The sequence below is a fragment of the Pristis pectinata genome, chromosome X, assembly GCF_009764475.1.
Source record: "Pristis pectinata isolate sPriPec2 chromosome X, sPriPec2.1.pri, whole genome shotgun sequence".
NCBI lineage: Eukaryota > Metazoa > Chordata > Chondrichthyes > Rhinopristiformes > Pristidae > Pristis > Pristis pectinata.
This window is the reverse complement of record NC_067450.1, coordinates 3,126,137-3,152,564: the sequence shown is the minus strand read 5'-3', so window position 1 is coordinate 3,152,564 and position 26,428 is coordinate 3,126,137. Positions and strand designations below refer to the sequence as shown.

At 39.8% G+C, this 26,428-nt stretch overlaps 1 protein-coding gene across 3 annotated transcripts in view; it reads right to left on the bottom strand.

Annotated features, from left to right (window-relative positions):
- LOC127566949 (electroneutral sodium bicarbonate exchanger 1-like) overlaps positions 1 to 26,428 on the bottom strand; it is a 158,026-nt gene that overhangs the window by 73,605 nt on the left and 57,993 nt on the right. For all 3 annotated transcript variants that reach the window (XM_052009507.1, XM_052009508.1, XM_052009506.1), the window contains one exon: positions 9,027 to 9,170. In XM_052009507.1, coding sequence (XP_051865467.1) covers positions 9,027 to 9,170 — 144 coding nt within the window. The remainder of the gene's footprint in view (positions 1 to 9,026; positions 9,171 to 26,428) is intronic.

Here is a 26,428-nt window from a genome sequence, read left to right as displayed (position 1 = left end):
CTGCAGGTACTGGAAATCTGGGGGAAAAAAAAATCAGAATATTCTTCTTGCTATGCCTGGATCATCTTTAATCATCTCAGCCTATAATTGATTTCTGATCCTCATTTTGTAAGGTGTTAAACTGGTGATGTCAACTGATTATGAACAATGCTGGAATTGAGATGCAGAACACTACAGTTACTGGAAATTGAGAAAAGAATGATGGAAATACTCAGATCATGCAGCATCTGTGGAGAAAGAAAAACTGAGTTAACGTTAGAAGTAGATGCTGGTCACTCCCAGCATCTGTGGGGAAAAAACAATTCACGTTACAGATCCAGGACACTTCAGAAATGGCCAGTTATTACACAAATAGGAAAGGCTGCAGTTATCTAAAATTAAATTCAAGAGTCCCAAGGGCTTCAGCATGCCAAGGCAGAAAATTAACTTTCATCTCTACTGTCCTCATTCACCTCCCTCCATTTACACTCTTCCATACAGATCAGCTGTGATCAACACATTCAACACCCTCTTACACAGGGCTGACAACGTGTGTCACCTGGACAACCTTGGTCCATTCTCTCCACTCTCCCCATCTCTGCAACTTAAAATACATTTGTTTTTAAAGATCAATTCTCAAGGCTAATGAACGGTCACTGGCCTGAAATATCAACACACTCTCCACAGATGTTGCCCAATTTTTTAAAGCATTTTCTGCTTTGATACAAGAATGCAGAGAATTGAAGGATGTGTCAGTGATGTGAGTGGGTAGTGAACTAAGCTAGAGGACAAGGAGATAACATTAAGTTGGTGGCAGTGACTGGAAGAGTGAAGGGGCTGCACACTGGCATGGCTATTAGAGCTCCAGTGACCCAGGTTCAATCCTGACCTCAGGTGCTGTCCGTGTGGAGTTTGCATGTTCTCCCTATGACCATGTGGTTTACCCCAGGTGCCCTTGTTTCCTCCCACATTCCAATTATGAGGAATGAGGGGGGAAAAAGAGGAATGTGATCTCCCTCCCCCCACCCCCAACCAGGCTCTCAAATGCTGCCTCAAAACCAGTGCTCTCGCCACACCTTATGCCACCATTTCTTTTTACAAACTGCTCTCTGCAATCAAGAGTAAATTTTCATTTTAAAAGGAAAATGCTGCTTCAGGAAAGCCAAATTTCCCAGTTCTCCAAAATGAATAGCTTTGGTTCTGCTGGGTGCAGACCTGGTTCATGAGCAGCTGACAGCTTGAACTTGGAGCAAACACACCCCTTAAGCATTCATCATTGTGGACTGAATTTTTTTTTGACTAATTCTCTGGATCAGGACCAGAGCAGAGGGAATGTCCTCTCTCAGACATTCCTCAGGGATGTGGTAACAATTTGGTTGCTTGACATGTGATTGAGACAAATCAGTATCAACTCAAACTTTGAGCAAAGGCCAGATAATTAAATGAAACAGAGGCAAAACACAAGGATCAGGAATAGATTTAGACTGAGGTGATTAAAGATTATTCAGGTATAACAAGATGTAGAGCAAACTTACTGTATTTAATTTGTTGGGGGCAAGAAATAGGTTTAATATTACCTCTCAAATTCTTGGATTAGGTTAGACAGAATGGTGCCAGGTTTATAGTACATGGCAAATCAAAAACATGGACAAAATTGGTTAAAAAGCCTTTTCTCATTGCCTAGCTTCTTACAGAAGGCAAGTTTACTTTCCACTGTCACTAGAGCCCAAAATGACTATTCTTGCTTATTCCATGCATTTCAGTTAAATTGAAGCAGAGACGTATTGTTCAGTTTAGGTATGGCTTCTGTTCTGTCTCACTATATTTGTTCCCAAAATATCTATGGACAAGATGCAACTTATAGAACAAGCTTCACTATTTAGTTTAAAGTGTATTTTTAATTGGCAAAAATGTCCTCTGGTGCCATATCAACAAGATGCACAAGTGTTAGTTGTCTAAACACACAGTAATTTAGTAGGAAGCAGAGGTTTTAGGAGATTACAGCTGCATTTTTGACATTTTCCTCAATGTGCATTCTAGTTTTAAACTCCATTTCCTGAGGTGTACTATTCCCATCAAGTATTGTGCAACAAAAAAAAAATCATTCAAGGGTTCTCTCATGCCTCAGTCCATTTGTGGCATACTTAAATCTCAGCTTGTCTACTTTGCTCTTGATCAGTTTGATACTTCAAATCCAAAAAGCAAGTTATTTGTGCTGTGACCTTGAGAGCAGCTTTGCCAACCCATGACCAGCACAATAACATTCACCAGTTAGGCAATAGCTACTCATCCTCACATTAATCAGAGTCTAGAGACAAGGAATCAGAACTTCTTTTAAAAAGAAACAGGGTTGCCACTACCTAGCAATTCTTGCAGATATTGTGCAAAGACAAGACTCAACTGTGATGCTCTCCACAGATTTAAAACCTACAACACCCACGACCACAAGAAAAATAGGCACTTGGGTAAGATATCAAATAGCCTACCCAGGTGTTAATCAATGCTTTTCAGAAAGTAGAAAAAAAATTAGAGGCAGATTAGAATGGGATGACGACCAGGCACCTTCAGAAACCTAAAAATACATGCATGAGGTTTAAAAGACAGTCAGATGTTTCCACAAGGAATTAAGCATTTTTTTAAAATTACTTTTAAAACCACAGAAGCAGCAATTATGAGAAAACAATTTTCAGCACAAGTTACAACCCTCTTCTGAATAGTCTTAATCCCCAGATTCCATACTCGTTTCCTTTTCCACCATCGACACAACCTAACCTTGAATAAATGACAGCTTCCATTTCAATTAAGATGCATACCACTCAAATGTTTCTCCTGTTAGATGTCTGACGAAAGATCTTCAACCTGTCACATTAACCATTTCTCTTCCCACAAATGCAGACTGACCTGCTTAGTATTTACAGCATTTTCTGCTTTTATTTTAGATTTTTAGCATCTACATTTTTTATTTTCAATGTCTTAAATTGTCCTGCAATTAATCTTGCAAAAGTGTCCATTTATTGTGAACATCACAAGTTGCGGAAATAGTGAGCTGTGGCAGTTTCTTCAGGGGCACAGGGAAATGACTTCATTTGCATGATGTACATAACCACATTATACAACTACAGTCAACCTACCTGCATGATTTCTCACCATGGCAGAGTCAGTTGTACAGCAGAGAAATGGGCCCTTCCACTCAACTCATCCAAGCCTATCTAGGCTAATCCCATTTGCCCACATTAGGCCCATATCCCTCTACATCTTTCCTATCGATGTACCTGTCCAAACACCTCAAATATTAATTGTATCCACCTCTACCACTTCCTCTGGCAGCTCATTCTGTATAACCACCACCCTCTGGAAAAACTTGCCCCTCAGATCTCCTTTAAACTTCTCACCTTAAACCTATGTGCTCCAGTTCTAGACTCCACCACCCTGGGAAAAAGGACCATTCATCTTATCTACTCCTCCTCAATTTACTAACCTTTATAAAAGGTCACACCCCTCAGCCTCTTACAGAGAGAACAGTCCCCAGCCTATCCAAATCTCTCCTTATAACTAAAGCCCTCCATTCCAGACAACATCCTGGTGAATTTCTTCTGTATTCTCTCCATTGTTATTACAAGCTTCCTACAGTGTGGCAACTACACATGTATATAACACTTCAAATGTGGCCTGACAGCTGTAACATTACAACTCAACTATCATACTCAAACAGGAACTTCAAGTAGCTGTTCTCAAAAAGATACTTCTGCATCAGTTAGTGAGCCTCAGATTATCAATGGAAGTAGTGAGACAGCCACAGGAGTGGACACCCCACTTCTGACAGATGATTGGAAATTGTGGTGTTAACCATTTATTCAGGAGGGAGCATAGAGGCAGTCAGGAGTCCCTTTTCTTCACCACAAAGCAAGTAAGCTTACCTGGAACATCTGATCCAGAGAAGACTCCATGGCAAATCTTCACATGAACACAAACAGCAGCTCAAGCACTGCACCTTCAACTTGCCCTTAGACCATAGTTTTTGGTTTATAATGAAGGGAAAAAACCTCAAAAGACCCACTTAAATAAAAAAGTTTTTTGAACCCAAAGAACTCTATTGACATTTCCACAATGTCAAAGCATTTTGCTTTTAGAATGTGGCTTTCAGAATGCAATTACTCTGCAGAGACTACTGACCAATCACATTTGTGGGTGGATGTACCAGAATCTGTTAAGTCAGTACTTATGACCAGAAAACTTAAAGGGTTTAAAAGCCTAGAGACTGAATAATATTGCAGTGGATTGAAGTGCATTGAACTGAGCCTGTAGAGTTAACTTGCATATTACATTATAAAAACAACAAAACAGAAGTACATTTCTATCCTACCAAAAAAAGGTCAGACTCTGTCTCTGCAACAGAATACAAGATAAGACAGACCAGAAGGCTCCCATGAGGAATATGTTAACTAGATATAATGGTCCTCATCCATGAGCTATCACTGTGGTAAACAAGGCCTTAACCCCCAACCCAAACCAGAGGTCTTTTAGCACAAGGTAATCACAAAGGAGGCAATGTCAGAACCAAATGATGACACCTGCCCTGGGTCTCCTCATCTCCAAATGTGTACAAAAAATGCTATGTTTATGGGCATCCCTCCCCCCACTCAAGGAGAAAAATTAATCAAGTCCATTATTAAGGATGAGGTTTCAGGGTACTTGGAAGCACATGATAAAATGGGCCAAAGTCAACATGGTTTCCTTAAGGGAAATCTTGCCTGACAAATCCGTTGGAATTCCTTGAGGAAGTAACAGGCAGGATAGACAAAGGAGAGTCAGTGGGTGTTGTTTACTTGGATTTTCAGAAGGCATATGCTATGATTGTTATCCTGATCTCTTTGTATTACATGTATAAATATTGATTTGAAAACTAATAAAATGATTGAAAAAGAAAGGATTTTCAGAAGGCCTTTGACAAGGTGCCACATGAGGCTGCTGAACAAGATAGGGGCCCATGGTATTACAGGAAAGGTACTAGCATGGATAGAAGATCAGCTGACTGGCAGAAGGCAAAGAGTGGGAATAAAGGGGGCCTTTTCTGGTTGGCTGCCGGTGGACTAGTGGTGTTCTGTAGGGGTCAGTGTTGGGTCCACTACTTCTCATATTGTACGTTAATGATCTGGAATGACAGAATTGATGGCTTTGTGGTCAAGTTTGCAGATGATACAAAGATAGGTGGAGGGGCAGGTGGTGTTGAGGAAGCAGGGGGTCTGCAGAAGGACTTGGACAGGTTGGGAGAATGGGCAAAGCAGTGGCAGATGGAATACAGCATAGGGAAGTGTCCGGTCATGGACTCTGGTAGAAGCAATAAAGGCGTAGACTATTTTCTACGTGGAGAGAGAGTTCAGAAATGCAGAGGGACTTGGGAGTCCTAGTGCAGGATTCCCTAAAGGTTAACTTGCAGGTTGAGTCAGCAGTAAGGAAGGCAAATGCAATGTTAGCATTCATTGAGGGGACTAGAATATAAAAGAAAGGATGTAATGCTGAGGCTTTATAAAGGTGTTGGTCAGGTCACATTTGGAGTATTGTGAGCAGTTTTGGGCCCATATCTAAGGAAGGGTGTGCTGGCATTGGAGAGGGTCCAGGAGGAGGTTTACAAGAATGATCCCAGGAATGAAAGGGTTAATGTATGAGGAGCGTTTGATAACTGGGTCTGTACTCGCTGGAGTTCAGAAGGAATTGGGGGGGGGGGGGGGGGGGAAATCTCATTGAAAGGCCTGGATCGAGTGGACGTAGAGAGGATGGGTTTCCAGTAGTGGGAGAGTCTAGGACCAGAGGGCACAGACAGAATAGAAGGACGTCCCTTTAGAACAGAGATGAGGAGGAATTTCTTTAGCCAGGAGGGTGGTGAATCTGTGGAATTCATTGCCACAGACGGCTGTGGAGGCCAAGTCATTGGGTATATTTAAAGCAGAGGTTGATAGGTTCTTGATTAGCAAATATGTCAAAGGTTATGGGGAGAAGGTAGGAGAATGGGATTGAGAGGGAGGCATGATCAAATGGTGGAGCTGACTCGATGGGCTGAATGGCCTAATTCTGCTCCTTGTCTTATGGTCTTAAGTCAGTCTGTCTCTGCTTGACTGAAGAACAGGTTGCATGTATGATTCTTAGAAATGTAATCATCACTTCAATATTAAAAATCAAAAGTCAATGCATTTAACTGAAGATTTAAAATAATCCAAAATTTGATTTCACCAAAGCAAAAGTAATGCCCCCTATTGCACTGAACCAAATATGAAAAGTGAAAAATTCAGTTTTATTTCCACCCAGGAAGCCCTTTACCTTCCTTTTACAGTCTGCTTTTCTAGCTGAGGTCCACTTTATTCAGTGTGAATAAACTCAAATTCTGCAGCAGAAACAAGCCATCCTGTGCAGCCAAGGACAGCACTACTACTGATTAGTCTGTTCACTGATGCATCATACACACAGAAACCAGCAACTGATGTTCACATTGGTTACAGCACCAATGTTGGCTCTATGCAAGAGCAATCCAGCTTGTCCCATCTCCCACCCTATTCCTATAGCCTATTTGGGTAGATATGTGGATAGGCTTGAGAAACAGGGGTTCTCCTTGGAACAGAGGAGGCTGAGTGGCTCTGATGTATTCTTGGAGATTCTAGAGATCCACGATAACTACTGGAGATTTATCATGTTAGGTAACTCATTCTGATGAAAGGTTAATTGACCCAAATCATAATTGTTTCTTTCTGCAGATGTTGCTTGACCAGTTGCACATCTCCAGAATGTTCTCTTTATTCTAAATCATTAATACAAATTAAGGGAAGCAGTGATCCTTGAACCAACCCGAAGGAGTTCCACTGTACACTTACTTTGGAGTCAAAGAATTTCACTACAACTGTTTTCTTTTACTTAGCTGAATTTCTATCCATGCTGCTACCCCTTTCACTCCAAAGTCTTTCATTTTGATAATAACCATTACATGGCACCTTGTCAAACACTTTCTGGAAGTTCATAAATATCATACCAATTGCATTTCCTTCATTGACCCTGTTAATTCATCAAAAAAAGCTCCAAATGAGATCACATGATCTGTTTTTAAACAAATCTACACTGATTTTCTCAAAATCAATCCAAACTAGTGGCTACTGACTTGCATCTTTGACAATGATCGGTAGTGAATGAGTTCTACAAGCAAAATTAAACTGGTCTGTAGTTATTGGGTGTGTTGCTATATGCCTTTTTGAATTAGGGTGCAAAATTTGCAGAGTTCCAGTCCTCTCAAATCAATAGATATCAACGCCTCTACCATTTCCTCCCTTACCTCCCTCAGCAACCTAGGGATACATCTCACCTGGGCCATGTGATATATCCACAGAGGTTTACTGTACAGTTAACCTTTCCGGTCCCTCCTGTCAATGTTTATTCCATACAAAATCCCGATTACATTTTCTTTTGCTAATATTCATTTCAGTGCTATGCAATTGAAAACATTTCTTGGAAAGAAAGGTGATAAAGAAATCCAGGTGATTTTGTATTATTCCCCAAATACAATGGCACTCTCCAGTGCGAGTCATATTTGTGTCTGTTATGCTTGCCTATGACTGCTTTCCTTTTGGAGCAGTGCCAGAGAAATTAGTTCACTTTGTCATTAGATACTCCCAGGACAAACACATTCTCATTGCATAATGGCCAACTGGAGTCCCACCTCAGCCAAGTCCCACTACTTAACTTCTATCCTTCAGGCCTCCAAGTCCCCAAACCTAATGAATCTACCTCAATCAATAACTCCTGCAATCCCCCTCATGTACACTCCCCTATTCTCCACAGGTTACAAATCTCTGGGCAGCTGAACAATGGTACCAAACAGCCCCTGACCCCCACACCTCAACTGATAGAACTTTCCACTCAATTTAAGTGGTAGTAGGCCATTGGCCCCTCACACCTAATCTGCCATTTAATAAGATCACGGCTGATCTTTCCTTCAGTAACTGCATGTCCCTCGATAAGTATTACTCCACCCCAGCCCTGACTGGTGAAAGAATCAAGGAGATGTTAGGGTGCATGTGAGTGAACAAGTTACAGGAAAACAAGTAGGGGAATGGGATTATTGGAATTACTTCAAGTGCTGTGAGCTGAATGGCCTTCTAGATAATATGGAATATGGACCACCCACCCCTAACCAGGCCCTGACTGGACTTCCAACCACCAGGCCCCTTCCCCTAACCTCACTTCTATCAGAATGCACATGCTCCATTGCACACTGGAGCACATGAAGGCAAACGTGGAATGGCAGTTTGGTAGCCTTTGGTCCGACCAAAGTTTGCAGTGATAGGCCCAGAATTGAAACTACAAATATAGTCATCATTGTGGAATTCAAATTGACATCTCTGGATCAATAGTCCAGCACATCCAGCAAAATCCATGAAACTACTGTACACTACATACCTTCAGCTTAGTCACTATGAAACAAGGGTGATAGTCAAACAATGGAAACAGTGTAATGAGCCACAAGTGTGAACTTGCTGTCATGCAGCCAAAACTGCACATTTCAGTTAAGGCATTGAATATGACCTACTGTTATCCTGAGCAGAAAGATTATTGCACTGTATTGTTAGCTAATGCTTTGCTCCAACAACTTCACCTTGCTTCACCACAGGTTAGGAGTTCAGCCTATTCTGTGAAAGGACGGACTTGGAGGTCGGCAACTGCATCTCAAACAAGCATAATTGAAACTAGAGTCCACATACACAAGCTGAGATACAGACATCAGACAGCCTACAGCCCTGATAAGAGCTAACCAGGTCAAGACATGAAATTGTTAATTTAATCATTTTGACTTGTGCAAAATAGATGGAAACATGTTGGATTCTAGTGAGACTTCCATAAATCCAATCTTCACACAAAATACTCCTTCCCCATGTAGAATGAACAGCCTTCTCCCAACTTAACATATTTTGTGTGCAATATACATTTGCTACATTGGAATTTTGAGTTGTGAAGTGGGTGTCCCATGCAAAAATTACTGTAATAGAGAACAACTGAATATGCCTCACCATAAGGGAGAATGTCCTTTTCTTCCTCCTGGATGGCACCTTTCACTCTCTCTCGCTTCTTGTGCTTTGATCCATGGGTCCTGTGGTGTCGGTGACTCTGTCTACCCAAAGGCATACGCACTCCAACATACAAGGTCCTATGCCCTATAACACAAGTATATACACATTTATACAGTACTCTAAACATTATCGAACTTCACAGCTGAAACAAAAGAGAAGTGTGCTGGCTTGATCACAAAAGTAATATTCAATTTGGTGGCAGTGACATAAGTGACATTTGAACATTAGAATGTGTGGAGAATAGTCACAAGCCTTATTCCTAGTATTAGGGGTCTGAGCTTTGAAGAACAGAAAGAACTGTTTGGAACTGTATAAAAATGTTAAATATAGATGAAATGTTAACATACAGACTTATTTTAATTCAAAGTATGGCAATAGAACTTGAGGACAAGTGCTCAACATGCCAAAAGAATTTTAGGGCCAGTATATCACTTACATATAGTGATGATGTAAAGGCAAAAGCCTGGGATCATTTAAAAATTGGATACTTCAATGGGGGAAATGGGATAATATGACTGAGCTATAAAAGGAAAGGTTGGACAAACTTGGGTTGTTCTCCCTAGAGTGGCAGAGGGGGAGGTCAATGGAGGTTTTTTTTTTAAAAATTATAAGAGGCATAGGTAGGGTAGACAGGCAGAATCTTTACCTCTGGCATTTTGACACTTCTACCAAGGACATGCTTTTAAGGTTGGTGGGAGAAAAAGGATAAAGGCAATGTGAGGGGAAAGTTTATTATTATTAAAAATGCAGAGTGTGGTTGGTGCTTGGAATGGGTTACCAGGGGCAGTAGCGGTAAAAGGGAGTTTGGAGGAGTTTAGGCAGCTTTTAGATAGACACACGAATATGAAGGGAATGGAGGGAATATGGACGATACACAGGAGGACGACGACGACATTTGGTAATAAACTGGCATCAGGATCAGCACAACATAGTGGGCTGAATGGCCTGTCCAGCACTGCTCAATGCATGGGTTTACTTAATGGGCCCAGTGCTTTCCCCTCATCCATAATTATCCAAGAAAGAAGGGAATCTGCCAACTTCTGATGCATGTGATAAATCAAGAGTTAACTGCACTCTTACATTGTATTGTGAAACTAATTATTGGAAACTTATGAATTTGACACATTTTCTTGTATTTGTGGTAGTGAATGACACCTTAAATACATGCAAAGGTAAATATTCTCTACAGATTTTAAGCACGACAGAGCTGCAGTAATCTTCCCTTACTTGGGAATAAATCACGATAATTAATATATATTCCCATTCAGCTTAATTTGCCTACTCAACATACATACCCTGTAATTTGCTCTAAAGTCAAAGATTCTCTGCTATTTTTATGCTGATGGGCTTTGAAGCCTCTTATATACATTACAGAAGGCAGGACTTCCCATCAAATCTGCCACAGTGCTGAATACAGACTACAAGACATATAATTAAGACAAGGCTATAACAGGTTTTCACACTGTTTTTAAAAAGTCCCTGTAATAGAGTACAATCAGTATAATTGTGGGAAATGACACAGCTATTGGTGATAAATACTCCATATATAGCAAAACTGATTCTACACAAAAATAATGGAGCTTATTGGTGTTCTGATACAGGTGTCCCTGGAGTGCTAAAATGGGGATTTACACACTCCCAATTAACTAAATGCCAATAAAACAGTTAAAATACTATCTTTGTATTAATATGCATCTTCCTGACTGCAACCAAATGTACAAATTTTTCTACTAGTAATTATAAACCAAAATGTTGAGTTTGTTTTTTTAAAAAATATATACACCTGCATCAGATTTAGATATTTGAACTTTGTCTCCATTCATCCAGTCTCTTCTGAAGTCTTGGTTTTACCTTCCAAAATGTAAGAGCTCATGATTCTCCATATGAAATCTGTTTGGCCATTTATGTTCCCCTGAACCAAAGTCTTTTGCAGACCTCCTGCTGTTTGCCAGAATTACTACTTCATTATTGGCAGAAAGTTTTGTGGTTCCCTATATGCAAGTTGAAATTATCAAAGTACACACAAATGGATCCAGTACAGACTCCTAGGGTATACTACTTCTCCAAGCTGAGCAACCACCAACTACCTTTCTTATATCTATCAATCTTGCCATCCATACAATATTTCCTCTAACCATATTCTCTAAAAAAAAAATTCCTTAGAAAGCACATCAACTTTATTTTCACTCTGCATCCAAACTGTCAGTGGTATTGACAGAGCTGACAGTTTAGCTCACTCAGCAGTCCAACACTGGTCAGGCTGAAGTTAGGAGCCATCTTCTACAGCAAGGTTTCTATTACTTGACCTCCAGAGCTGTGATACAACTGAAATTCAATGGTAAGTTTGAAAATTTCAGCAGAAACAAAGTTAACTTTCATCTTGATGAAAGCATAAAGAATCTGCTGTCTTGAGATTTGACTGACTTGTGAAATTTCCCCATGTGGAGATAGTGAACTAATACCAAGCTCAGTGATGTTTGTCTAAGTGACATGGAAGCTGGTAGTTTAACACTGGACATCACACAAAATAACATTAAAATATTCTTTAGTAAGAACATGAAGAATTGCAGTATTAACAAGTTGCTATACAATAAAAATGACAAAGTGACCAGGGATTAATAAAACTTTACACCTGGGCTACTTCAGACAGCATTCTCAAGCACCTACACTTCATCCCAAATTTGAAAAATTTATTAATCTGGTGATTTGAACCACGGTACTATGCTCCTTCAGACACATTGTGCATGAATAATTCAGATGATTTTAATCTTCTGAAATGAAAAGGTTGTCTAATCTGATGAGCAAAACAATGCCATTCCAAAATATCTGCTTGCCCACACCTACACTGTACTGATGGATGGTTTTCAACCTGAGCAGCACAATTAGCCTCTAGAAAAATAAGGTTATGCTAGATTCATCATAATACATTGAGCTATCAGTTTCTTCTGAAAATGCAAACAGCTTAGGAGGTAGTCCAAAATAGCTCTCTAGCAGCTTGTGCAAGTTATAGTAGCTTTATAAAACAAATGCCATATCTCTTGCATTCCATGTCATTATTACCCATTCCTAAGCCACTTTTATTGTAGTATCCGAGAGATCTGCCTCTACAATTTGAAAAATTAATTAGAATTTCAGCACCAGAAAAGTTGGTACAATTTCAATGCTAAATATAGAGCCATGGGAGTCAGTTGTACAGCACAGAAACAAGCTTTTAGAGCCAACTCATCCATGCTAACCAAGATGCTTACTTGAGTTAGTCCTATTTGCCTGTTTGGCCATATTCCTCTAAACTTTTCCTATCCATGTGCCTGTTCAAATGTCTTTTAAACTTTATAATTGTACCTGCCTCTACCACTTCCTCTGGCAGCTTGTTCATGTACCCATCACCCTCTGTGGAAAAACATGCCCATCAGGTCCTCTTTAAATCTTTCATGGATGACATGCAAAACAGTTTTTCACTGTACCTTGGTAGATGTGACAATAATAAATCAATTTAACAACCACCTTAAACACACCCTCTAGTTTTAGACTCCCCTACCCTGGGCAAAAGACTGACTACCCATCTATACCTCCCGTGATTTTAAACCTTTGAGGTCACCCCTCATCCTCTACTCCAGGGAAAACCGTCCCAGCCTAACCAATCTTTAACTCAAGCCCTCCAGTCCCAGTAACATCCTTGTGAATCTTTTCTGCACCCTCAAGCTTAATCACTTCCTTCTTTTATAGTATGGTGACCAGAACTGCATGCAATACACAGAGTGAGGTCTCAATGTCTTGTACAGTTGTAACATGATATCCCAACTCTTGTACTTGATGCCCCATCTGATGAAAGCAAGCATGCCATATGCCTTCTTCACCACCCTGTCTACCTAGGTCACCATTTTCAGGGAATATGTACTTGTACCTTTAGGTCTGTTTGACAACAATCCCCAGAACAGTCATTCATTATGTATTTTCTGCCCTGGTTTAACTTCACAAAATGCATCACTTTGCACTTGTTCAAGTTAAATTTCATCTGCCATTCCTTTACCCACTTTCCCAGTTGATCTAGATCCTGTTGCAACCTTGGACATCCTTCTTCACTGTCCACTATACCAATTTTGGCATCATCTGCAAACTTACTAATCATGCCATACATATTCTCATCCAAATATTTATATAATATGAAACGGGGGGCCCAGCACCGATCAGTGCAGCACACCACTGGTCACAAGCTTCCAATCTGAACAACCTTCCACTCCTACCTTCCAACTCCTTCCATCAAGCTATATCTTGGAACTGAGCACATAACAAAGTTATCAATGTTTTGCAAATTGACTTACTGACAACTGCTTTGATGTTTATTTGGTTAACTTCCAACTGAATCCAAGTAATTTGTCAAGATATCCAATAATAAAAGCAATAACTTTGTAGACTTGGTCACCAGCCAAGTTTTGGTACCATACAATTGGGTGAATAGGACATTGCTTAACATGGTGTCAGCTTTGTTTTCAATATTACTTGCTTTGCTAATTCTGATTGATCATGCCAAGTACCTTTAAGGACTTGGTCAAATTACCCTTTGCAGTTTCTCCCCTTTTACACAAGTTCTGTTATGAAACTTTGATTATTTTTGCAGTGAGGCTGATTAGAATTAAAATTTACAAATCATAATCTTAGAGTCTAATATCAAGGCACTCATTATAGCTTCAAGTTAGGGGTGAATGCAAAGCTCTAGCAAATGACCAAGTTTACTCCAAGGCCCTCGTAAGTTTTCATAAATTACTGGAGCTTCTGTTCCTCCTCGTAAGTTTTCATAAATTACTGGAGCTTCTGTTCCTGAATATGGTGGTATGGTCAGAAAGGCTGATAACTTAAGTTCATGAACTAACAATGGCCACACTTTGCACCATCCTTGTCATCATATACCTTAAAGATCATTTAATCTCCCCTTTCCCACGTTAACCCCCATTTTTGTCCACCCTAACTTTTCCCAATTTTCACCTGAAATTGTTAAATGTTTCTCTTCACAAATGCTATCTGACCCAAGTATATTCTATATTTTGTTTTTGATTTCACAATTCTAGTACTTTTACTTCAGCTTTGTGCTATAATGGTACCATCTTAAAGTCAGTTTTGATTACTCCATTGATTCCTTGAAAGTGAACTGTTCCTTTAAAGAAACATTCAGATTTTATATTGCAAAAAAGTACCCTTTTAAACCTCAAGTAATTTCAAAGCACTTAATATCTCAAAAATAAAAAACAAAAACCACAATTCAGCAATATTTACAGAACTCTTAAAAGGAATGGTCATATTAAATGAACTGGTAAATAGCTGCCACTACAGCACTTCAAAGTTATTCAAAAAAACTCAATTTCCTTGAAAGAGACTTGTTAGCAAACTGTACTATTTAAATGCAAATTCATCATTCCCTGCACCCATAATAATGTAACCCAATAACACTGCACAATAATCAGAATTTCTGGTCAGCAGCAAAGAAATGATGCTCATTGCTGACCACACAAACTTCCCCACAAAGATCTCACATGGACATCTTTGACAATGCCCAGTGCTGTTTGGTTTGAGTTCAAATGAATCCTTGGCACCAATCAGCCATTGTCATCCAATTAGCTGAGCAGACAATTGCATTATAGAATTCTCATGGATGGCATAAGTAATTTTGATTTTCTTTTGAGCATGTGATTAAAGTGAAAGTCGAAATGTCATGAATGAAACTACTTGATATTTCAATGCATGTAATGGAATAATATACAAAATTAGTCTTTGACTCCTACATAGCTTGCTTAATAGTAATTATTAGATAGTACACCCATTAACATCACTTCAACCTCATGTTGAGGTTTTCAGAGTGCTTTATAACAGGGTTGGTTCACAATCACTTACATTCACAAATTCTATTGATTTCTCTTGATTGTTGTGGGGATGGCAGCAAACAGTGCAGCCTGTTCAAACACACTGGATCATTGGCAGCACCTTGGGCATTTCCATATCAAACTAGACAAAAAATCTTGGTTACTGTCTTGTTGCGGAGTAGCAATGGGAAATGTTAACATTTGTCACATTACAACTTCAAAATCCAGAAGTTTATTGTGTTGGGACACATTTCATCTGGCTATACCCTCATGTAATCAAAAGATCCCTCCTACCCCAGACATTTTCTCCAACCCCCTTCCACTGGGGAGAAGATAGTTGAAAACACACCACCAGGCTCAAGGGCAGCTTCTAAACTGCTGTTACCAGACTCTTGAACGAGCCTCTTAAACAAAGATGAACTTGACCTCAATCTACCTCGTCATAGTCCTTGCACCTTATTGTCCACCTACACTACTTTTTTTTTTTAAAAACTGTCACACTTTATTCTGCATTTTGTTATTACTCTTCCCTTTGCACTACCTTCATGTGCTTGTTTTGAAGTGATCTGTATGGATGACACGCAAAACCAAGTTTTTCCACTATCTCAGTGCATGCGACAATAGTAAACTAGTTACCAAATCAGACCAATAATAGGTACACCATTTAAAGGCTGTGCTCATTCTGTCCATTCAGAAGTATTGTCATTTGAAGGTGTTCTGGACAACAGAAACACCTTAATATCTGACAATGATCTGCAAGTATCATTACAAAACAGGTTTTTAAAAAAGTTCAGGAGGAACCAAACAGCAGCCATTAGCAAAGGGTCTAGTCAGAAGCAAACAAGATCCAGCAGACAGGTAGATGCTCATTTATAGTGAAAGCCCCAGGTTTGGGGCAATAAAAAAATCATAGTAGACCCTACGAGCTTGCTCTGTCATTTTACAAGGTTGATCCTCAGCCTCAATTCTACTTTCAGATGTCTTCCTATAATCACTCAGGATCCTCTTATTGTCCAAAAATCTATTTCTCTCAACTTTGAATACAATCGGATGACTTAACATCCACAGTACCAAGATATAGCATTCTAAAGACTTGCAACACTCTGCATAAATTTCTCCTCCACTCACTCTTAAATAGTCTACACGTTATACTGATCCTATGCCACTGGTTCCGGACTCTAAAGGAAATAGCCTATTGGCACTTAACCTGTCAATTCTTCTTAGAATCTTTGTTTCAATGAGATCATCTCTCATTCTTCCAGGAGTGTATATACAGGGCAAACCCCTCATTGAAGGAATTAATCTCATTAACCCATGTCAGACTGACTCAGATGCAAATGTGCGCTTTAGGTACAGAGATCAACACTGCAAACAGTATTGCAGAGTCTCACTGAAGCCTTCAGTAAGACTTGCTTGCTCGAGTACAGCAACCCATTTACAATAAAAAAAAGGCCAACATACCAAGACAGAAAACAAAACTCAATGCCTCAACCAGTTCTTTATTTTACCATACAACTTTGCCTGCCATTATCTTCACAGGGCCATTTTGCTCCTCTTTTCCTTTATTCTTAATTTAGGAAGCTCTTAATTTTACAAATGTTTACCAAATTACTCTTTAAAAAAAAATTGAGGGACAATATGGAGTCAATTGTTGCTGTTTCCCAAAACTGTCTCAATCCTTAGGACTACCACCTCTTCTCAACAAGGTTCTTTTTAAAAATCTAATGCCATCGTTAACCTAGTCAGTCTGCAAATGAAGTCTTAATTTCTCAATGGAGTTTTCACATCATGTCACATCATTGTTTGCCTTAACCAATTCATCATGCGTACCTGGCTTTAAATTGAAGGCTAACTTTGGATTAATCTGTTTCTCTTAACTGTATGCAAAAAAAACTATGATCACTTTTTCCTGAGCAAATCCCTCACTGAATATTATTACGTCTAATTATACAAAATGAAGCCCATTGCAGCTCGTTTCCTGTGGTTTCTATATTTTGCAGAAAACTGTTCCAAATGAAATCATCTCTGAACTATGTTTGGCAATTCAATTTGCCTCATTTATGTTGAGACTAAACTCTCCATGATTATTACATGTACAACAGGGTTTTATATCCTGAGTAATCCTCTCTCCTGAAGTATTGCTGCTCTTCAGGGGCCTGTAAACCACTAACTAATGCTTCATGCTCAACCAGTCAATAGTTTTATGAAAAAAAGAGCCAAGGAGCAAGTAGAAAAGAATTCCTAGTTTTCATTCACATGCAGACACTAACACATGGGCAGTCACAGAAAGAGACTTCAAATTAGTTATCACTTGGTTATGATACCTCAATTCGCTTGTGATCCCTTTGCTCCAGAACAGAACCAAAATACTGAGATTCTATTGGGGCAACTTTTAAAAGCTTACTCAGGTGCTTAAAGGGTCACCAAAATAGGGCTGATTTCAAACTACGATTTAGCCAGCATTTAGCCCAAAATGGTATTTTGGTCAAAACTTTTAAACCTTGAGGACTGGGAACATGGGAGGAACACTAAAGGAGTGAATGGCATTTAAAAATAGTCTGCCAGCTCTCAAAGCAATTTTTTTTTAAAACAGCACCACTTGACCCAATGTCTTCTAATAGAAGAGCTAACAGTGAATGGATTACTGAGGGCTTTCAGCTCTACTAAAACATCTATTACCTTTTACTTGCTGTTGAATGTTTGAAAACAGCCATGGGACATTTCTCAACAGTTCAAACAACATTTAAAATTATCCAAGGACAGCACTTAAAACAATGCTACACTGCTCTCCTTTATTGTACTCTTAAAATCAGCAAGGACTTCATGCTGCCGTTCCTTGATCTGCAGGAATAATAAGAGGATGACATTAGGTGAAACAGAGCAGTACCAGATGTTATGGGGATAAAGAAGAGGGAAAGGGCAAAGTAAACTTTCTCCTTACTTGCTGATACTGGGGATCCCTCCTCCACTGGATCTCTTCCACTGGAGCCCAGAACACCTTAATCAAGCATGCGTGAAGCCACTCAGTCCAAGTTATCCCAAAAACTGCTCTGTCAGCCAGCACACTCCACTACTTTAAAGTGGGTGCATGGAGCCCACATTTACTGCACCAAAATTGCATCTAATCAACACTTGACTATCAAGCTTGAAAATGCCTATTTTAGCTCTTCCAGGCAATTTCACCAAATTGGATCACGTGCATGCTAAAAACCAGACTGTCAAAGAGGCTTGTCTTATTGGCACAGTACCCATTTAGTTCTCATTACCATAACCTCACCACGCACCACCCCGCAGCCCCCACCCCAACCAATTACACTGTATAGCTGTGGGAGAAAAACAGTGTTTGTTGAGGTGCTGAGGATTAGGTCCATCCTCAGTAGAATTTGATCCATCCTCAGGATTTTTGTTCTTAAAGAAAACCATACAATTTCAGATTGAAACGATGAGAAAAAAAAAATCACAAAATAGTACTCTGAAAGGCATCTGAATTATGATAATAAAATGAACCAACAATACAAGCAGGCACTGACTCATGATTGGCATTTAATCCAACAAAAAAGCTTTACCTGCCCTTCAGCATTGGCTCTATCAATGAACTATTCAAGTCAGCTCTGGCCTCTCAAAGAAATTAGCTGCCCTTCAGTGTTGGCTCTATGAACCATTCAAGTCAGCTCTGGCCACGCAAAGAAATGCATTGATGCTTTGTCAGAACACTTTTCCAGCAAGATGAAGCTTGTATGTGCAGGCATAGTCAGACACTTGATGCACCATGTTGTATTTCAGTCTGCATTTCATGTACTTGCTCTCTGGCTTTATATTCTGAATCTTCCTATTTGTCCATTTTCACGTTCCTTTCTCTTTACTACGTTTCCCATTGTGTAAATGGACAATTTCAAATACAGCACTCAACAAGCTTGCTTTGACATTTCACTGCAGACTTCCAAGAATACAAATATTTCTCAACAAGTTTCATTCTCCATCCTAGCCCTCATTTTATTTATTCCTTCTTGGAGACAGTATCCGGTCCTGATGAAGGTATTAAAGGCAGTATATTTGGGGTACCCTAGTGGCAGCACAGCCAATTGCTAGTGATCTAGAGACCCAAGATCAGATCCTAGTTGTGGAATTAAAATCCAAATTGGAACAAATTAGTAATGGGGATGGTCATTAAAAACCCAGCCGTCCTTCAGGCAGGAGGTCTGCCATCCTGACCCGGTCTGGCTTTTGTGCCATTCCAGACCTACACTCACCTCACCAACTCTGACTCAAGTGGCTAAGCAGCTGTAGATTACCACCACATTCAAACAGAAGGAATACCAGACTGACCTCTTGAAATCAACCCAAGCACCAACTCAGACAAATGCAGAGTCATTCCCAGCCCAGGAGACTCTGCAAAGTTCTCTCAAAAACATCTGGAAACTATTTACATTGGGAGAAAAGAGTCAAGTATCTTAAAGACACTGTCAAGCTTATGATTCCATAAACACAATCACAGTGCCAAACTCCTCCATCACAATCCCTGGGTATGTCTGTCCCACCAGCAGAACAGATGAACCAGTGGTACACAGCAAGAGGCAACAGACCTTTGAGCTCTCAATGCCAACTCAAGACCCCATGAAGTCTCATTGCATCAGTTCAAATATGGGCAGGGAAAACTCCAGATCTCCACCTACCATTCTCTCAGCTGATGGATCAGTGCTGCTCTAGTGTCAAACATTTGGAAGCATTGAGCATAGCAAGGGCACAGAAATACACTCGTGGTGGGGGACTACAATGCCCATCACCAAAAGTGGTGGCACCAGCAATAACCAAGCTGAGAGCGCTGAAGGACAGAGCTGCCAAATTGGACCTGCAACAGATACTGGGTGAACCAATGTCAGGGGTAAACCCTCAATCTACCTGCAGCAGATGCATCTATAACAGCATTGGTGGAAGTTACCACTGCACAGTCTCCTTTTCACACCAAGGTTTCCCTCCACGTGGGACTATAATTGTGTTAAATGGAATAAGAATCAGAACACATCTGACACTCAAAGCTGGGCAACCATGAGACACTATGGACCATCAGAAGCAGAAATATACACCACCACAATGTGGAACCTAATGGCCCAGCATTCTCACTCTACGATTAGTATCAAGCCAGAGGATCACATCCGGTTCAATGAGATATGCAAAAGGGCTTGTCAGGAACAGTACCTGCTCATGTAAAAAGAGGTGACAGCATAGTAAAGCTGCAACAGGACAACATTCTTACTAAACAGCAAAAAACAAAATCATGCAAATAGTCAGAGCTAAGCAATCCTGAAAACAAAAAAAGAGATTCAAGTCCTGTAGTCTTTACACATCTAGCCATGAATGGTGGTGGACAATTAGATAACAGGAGGATTAATCTCTAAGGTGATGCATTTTGGCATTCTCCCAAGATCCCATTCAAGAAGCCAGACTTCAGCCAAATCAATTCATTCCATGCGATAACAAAAACAGCTGAGTACTGGATACAAAAAAAGACTATAGGCCAGACAAGATGCCAGCTGTAGTGCTGTACTCCAGAACTGGCTGCTCCTTTATGTTCACTGTTCCAGAACAGTTCCAACATTGGCATCTACCAAACAATATGGAGAATTGAGATAGGTTCCACTTCCAAAAAACCAGGACAAATCCAATGCAGCTAACTACCACTCAAGTCTACTCTCAAACATTAGCAAAGTGTTGGAAGCTTAGTTAACAGTGCACTCAGGCAGTACTCATGGATACCCAGTTTGAGTTTCACCAGGAACACACCGCACAGGCACCAGTCTTGGTGCAAACATGGACCAAAGAGCTGAATTCCAGAGGCAATTCAAGAGTGACTGCCCTTGACATCAAGGTAGTATTTTACTAAGTGTGGCTCAGAGCTCTGGTAAAATTGAAGTCAATGAAATTGAATGGGAAAATACTCAAGTGACAAGTCATACATTGCACAAAAGTCAAAGTCAAGCTTGTCGTATGCACAAGCATGTTTGTACAGGTGCAATGAAAAATATTTGCAGCCGCACAGGCACTAAGCAGCATTCACAAGAAAAAAAGTGAATATAACAAATTATAGACTTTAAACAAGAAAGAACACAATTAGAAAAAAAAAGTCCATTTTAGTGCAAGGTGGTTAGTGTTGCTAAACTGTAGTGATTAAGGTTTTGCTGGTTGGTTTAAGAACCATAGTTCAAGGGAAATAACTGTTTTTGAACCTGGTGTGGGACTTTAAGGTGTGGTTGCTGGAGGTCAAACACCCTAGCCCCAGGACATCATTGCAGAAGTTTCTCAGGGCAGCATCCTAGGCCCAACCATCTTCAGCTACTTCCATGACTTTCCTTCCATCAAAGTCAGAAGTGGGGGATGTTCACTGATGATTATACAACATTCAATTCCAAATCACAACTCCTCAGCAAATGAACTCATCCATGCCCACATACATCAAGAGCTAGACAACATTTAGGGATGGGCTGATAGGTGGTAGATAACATTCACACCAAAGTGCCAGGCAATGACCATCTCCAACGAGTTTAACTACCTACCCTTGACATTCAATGGCATCACCATCAAAAAAAAGACACCACGACCTGAGTCATATCACCATAAATTCAGCTAGATGAGCCACACAAATACTGTGGCTATAGAGCAAGTCAGAGGCTGGGTATCCTGTGGCAACTGACTCACCTCCCAACACCCCAAAGCCTTTCCACCACCTACAAACTGCATGTCTAGAGCATACTTTTCCTTTCCGGTACCATGTGCATTTCTACCGTTTCCTGCCCCTACTTCACAGATCCAGCATTTGCTTTTTATTTTACCACAATCATTTTGGCTAGGAAGGCTTGAGGGATGTGACTTCAGCAGACTTTCCATCCAATACACCATTATAGCTAACCCTTTCCCTTTGAGAACTGTACATTTGCCTTCTGTAGCTAGATTTCCCACCTTGCCACTTATTCTTTGCTATATCACAATACACTTTCTACCATGCAGCTTTACCCAAGACACGGGACTAAAGACAGGTAAAAAATTTATTTGCATGCAGCTTTGAAAACTGACAAATAACAAGGATGACAAATGATCAGAATACAAGTAACAAAGGATTCATTTTGAAGCAGTGGCTCAAAAGGAAGGTCAAAATTTCAGTCAAAAAAAGTGATCATTGTTTGAAAAGCAATTGTGTCCCACTATTATCCCCTGCCCCAGTTAGGAGAGAAGCTAACTCTCTTCTGGTTGTTCAAAATTAACTGCAATCACTTCTTGGTTTACTATCTGCATGAAGGAGATTTACTCAAATTAAGGCCAGTTCAGGAGGTTTGAGAAAGGGATAAGGGCTCCTTGGCATTTTAAGGAATAATTAACTTATGACTGGTCATAAGCAGACCATTCCCAATACATTTTTGGGAACAATGAACCTATGTACACAATGGATTATTAGAGCTCCTCAGTATGTATGAAAAGGGTGATTTTAGCAGTGGCAGTCACAAATCCACTTTGTTAATCTACATGCAGTTTAGGGTTTAAAGCATAAAAACATTTAATTGAACAGGTGACAAATTTTAAGTGTGGGCATCAACTGCTCTCAAAAGATCTGTTATACTTTGCCCATTAATTAGAATCAGAGCAAAACATGCAGTGCACTTTGCAACCTCATACATATTTCAGTCTACCCATCACATCCCCTCTTTCTCTTGCATGTTGAAAGGTTGCATGACAAATGCACACCAGCTGTAATGTTGAGGACAACAGGTGAGTAACCCATCCTATAAGGATGGAGCAGGAATACCCACAATTACAAAAATCACAAGTTTCTGCATTGCTTTTCTTCAAATTACAAAACATTATTGTATTGGCTCAGCCTATTCATAACTCACTGAAACAAAGAAGTGGTATTTACTTCAAAACATTATTATAACATCATTTCCCCTTCCATGTTCATCAACACTGGCAACATTTTCCTATCAATAACACCATTGGGGAAAACTGATTCTTTGAGAGAATGACAAAGTACCACTGCATCCCATTTCCTCCACAAGTTCCTTAAACATGACATCACATCCCATTCACATTCCAGTCCTTCCTGCAACTCCAATTCTATCTTTCCTAATCTTAATCTCACCTCCTTCAGCACAAAAATAGCTTCGTCTCAAATTTCATTTCTTGTGACTAATTACCTGCCGAGTATTTCCAGCTTTTCTGACAGTCTTCAACCCGAACCATTTTCTCTCACTACAGATGCTTCCTGACCTGCTGAGCATTTCCAGTCTTGTTTTTGTAATGGAAGTTAAGACTTATTTTGGATTTCCATCATCCACAGGATTTTGCATGTGCAATAATATTGTCAAAGAGCAAAAATTTGTTTTCCATTAGATTGCTGAAACAGAGTCAAAACTCAACTCTGCAGCTAGCATAATTATTACAATATACAATTTGTACCACAACTCTGAATGCTGCCAACTAAAACCTATAACTCGGCGCTCAAATCTGTTCTGTGTTATCTTTAACCAGACAGCATTAAGATCTGTAAATCTTAAAGCTATCCACCCTAAAAATCTAAATCTAAAAGCTGTCCATTTCTGGAATCACATCTTCCTGAAAAACTATTGTAGCATAATGTACATGCATTGTAGCATCTGTAATAGGAAAGGGCATGGTGTAGCTGTAGCTTGAGGAAAAACAGTTTCACAGGTTGCCAAGTGTCTTCAGTAATTGTTCTACTTTCCCCTTGGTGCTGGGGTTTGGTTCCCTTGGAATATATTTCCCTAGTAGCCATGCCTCATGTGCAAGTAATTGGCTATTTAAATTATTGGCTAATTCCCCATCCAACTATATCCACACTTAGGCATGTGCAAGGAGGAAGTGAATGGCACAAAAAAAAAAGGGAAGAAGGGTCAATGATGAGAAAACTTGAAATTGGAGGAAAATGGCAATTGTAATATGCTTTGCCTACACTTATACCAATGACTTCTTGCTGCCATTTAGATACAGAAATTCCAAACAGCCAGGATGAGTTTAAACACTGCTGAATCACCTTATACAACATTGCTCCAAGCAGCCATGCTAAAGCCATTCAGTGCTCGACATCATTAGAATACATGATGGTATCCACAGTTTGAGTACACTTCACTGAAAAGCAACAGATGCACCTCTCAAACTAGCATTTACAAATACTGATCTCAACGTGACCACACTTAGTGTAATAATGACTTGCTCTGGTCCTTCATTGCAAATCTAGATCACATTGTGAGAACCAGAAAGCAGTTTATCTGAGGGGGACAGGAATAGGAAGCTGTTGTGGAAGCTAAAAATAGCTCAGGTGCAGTGCATTAGTCATACATCTGGCACAAAAAGATCAATTAAACTTAATGAGCTGTAGTGTCTTGTTTTCACAGAAGAGATGGAACAGCTTCCTGATTTCATAAGGGTCTGCCACTCACTCTCCAGAACATAGATTGCTTTCTGGACACATTAGCATTTCTGTTCATGCATTAGCTCTAAGCACATTAAAACAAAACAGCTAAAGTTCAAATCAAAAACTGTAGATACTGGAAATCTGAAATAAAAACAAATGCTGGAAACTCAGTTCAGACAGCATCTGTTGAACGAGAGAGTTAAAGCTTCAGGTCGAAGACCTTTGTCAGAGCTAAGAAAACAAGTTGGTTTTGGGTCAGAGAGGGTGGACAGAACAAAGAACATCACTGACAAGGCAAGGCCAAGGTTACCATGGAGATGTGCTGTACATTAGATCAAGTCAATGGTTAATGTGGGTAGTTCAGTCTGCAGCAGCAATCCTGAGTTCCCCATCACACTCCTACCCACATGTCTACAACTTCCTACATAGTTATAACAAGGCCCAACAGAAGCTTAAGAAACAGCACCTCATCTGCCATCTGGTCACATTACAACCTTCTAGACTAATTTGAATTCTACAATCGATTGCCCAAAGCAGTCTTTGTCTGCACCAATCAATCTGTAACAGCTAAGAGTGACCTGCTGGGCATGTCCTACAGCTCTGCATTTTGCAACTTTTACATTGTGTTCTCACTTACTGCTCTCATCTTATAGCTTTAATTTTCCTTTGTTCAGATTTTCACACTAACTGCCCCCATTAACCCATTGGCAAGATGATCTTTACAGCTTATTCCCCCCCCCCCCCAGAGATAGTCCTTTTGTCCTATCTATCCTCCCACCCCATTTTCTCTACGACTTAAGACTTACTTTCCTCTTTCCCAGTTTGGAAAAAAGATCTTTGACCAGAAACCTTAACTGTTTCTCTTTCCACAGATACAGCTTGACCAGCTGAATGTTTCGTATTTTCTGTTTTAAATTCTAGTGGTTCAAGATTTTTTTTTAAAAAAAAAGCATTGGTTGATTAATCTTCAGGACATGCTTCAGTTAGCATTTTAAATCTTCAGACTGCTGCCCAATCAGCAAGATAATTTTAAATTCCTGGAGCCTCATTTAACATGGTGATTGAAATACAAAATTCTTAAAACATAACTTGTGTCATTCTGACTGGCCAATAGAAGTAGAATATCATCCATGTCCATGGCAACAGAAAATAAGCATTCAACCTTCAAAGCCCCTCACCTGGCAAAAAGTACTCAAAATTGAGTAAATTACCATAAACAAAAACTGCAATTGAAAACTCAGACTGTTGATGGCTAGGGGTTGAAATTTCAATGCAGCATTCATGGAAGCAGATCCAACAAGCTTGCATAGCCAGAGATAGGCTTCATCCAGCACAATGATTCAAGAAGTATCAACTGTAAAAAGAGGAAAGCGATTTGTTCAACTGCACAAAAAAGGTACAATTTAGTGTTTTCCCTGCATCTCACCTGACCAGGTATTGTTTGATTGCCACAGTACAACTGAAGTAGAAAACCAAAATATCCTAATATCTTCATCCAATCAAAGAAAGCAAACCCAAAATCCCTGGGCACTTCCACCCAATTACCAAAGCCACACTTTTGAATGGAAACTGCACATGAACTTGACACTAATTTCACTCTTCATTGGAAGCATTGTAGCCTTACCATTGATCTCATTTGTCTTGCTCAAATTACATAAAGCAGGTCTGATTCCAGATTTATGGAAATATTCCCATTGAAAGTCAGAAGACTTTTTGACTACAGTAACAATGGCCTGGAATTTGCAGTTGTAATTACAGAGAAACTACAAGCTTAACTATCAGCATTCACAGTCACTGACATCAACTTCTGCCATCTGCACCTATACAGTTCAAAAACAGAAATCCAGAAGTTGCAGTCACAGCACCGTTACTCTGCATCTTTGTGGGTGCAGATGCAGAATCAGTGATTTGACATGGATTTCAACTTTTATGCATTATTCTACATGCAAAAACTATCAAAAATGGAAAATAGCATGCTAAGTGAGATGCAGCTGTTTTAACATTCTACAAACAATTGCTGAACGATCTCTCAAACTTTGATGCAACAAACTGTGTGGATTGTCATT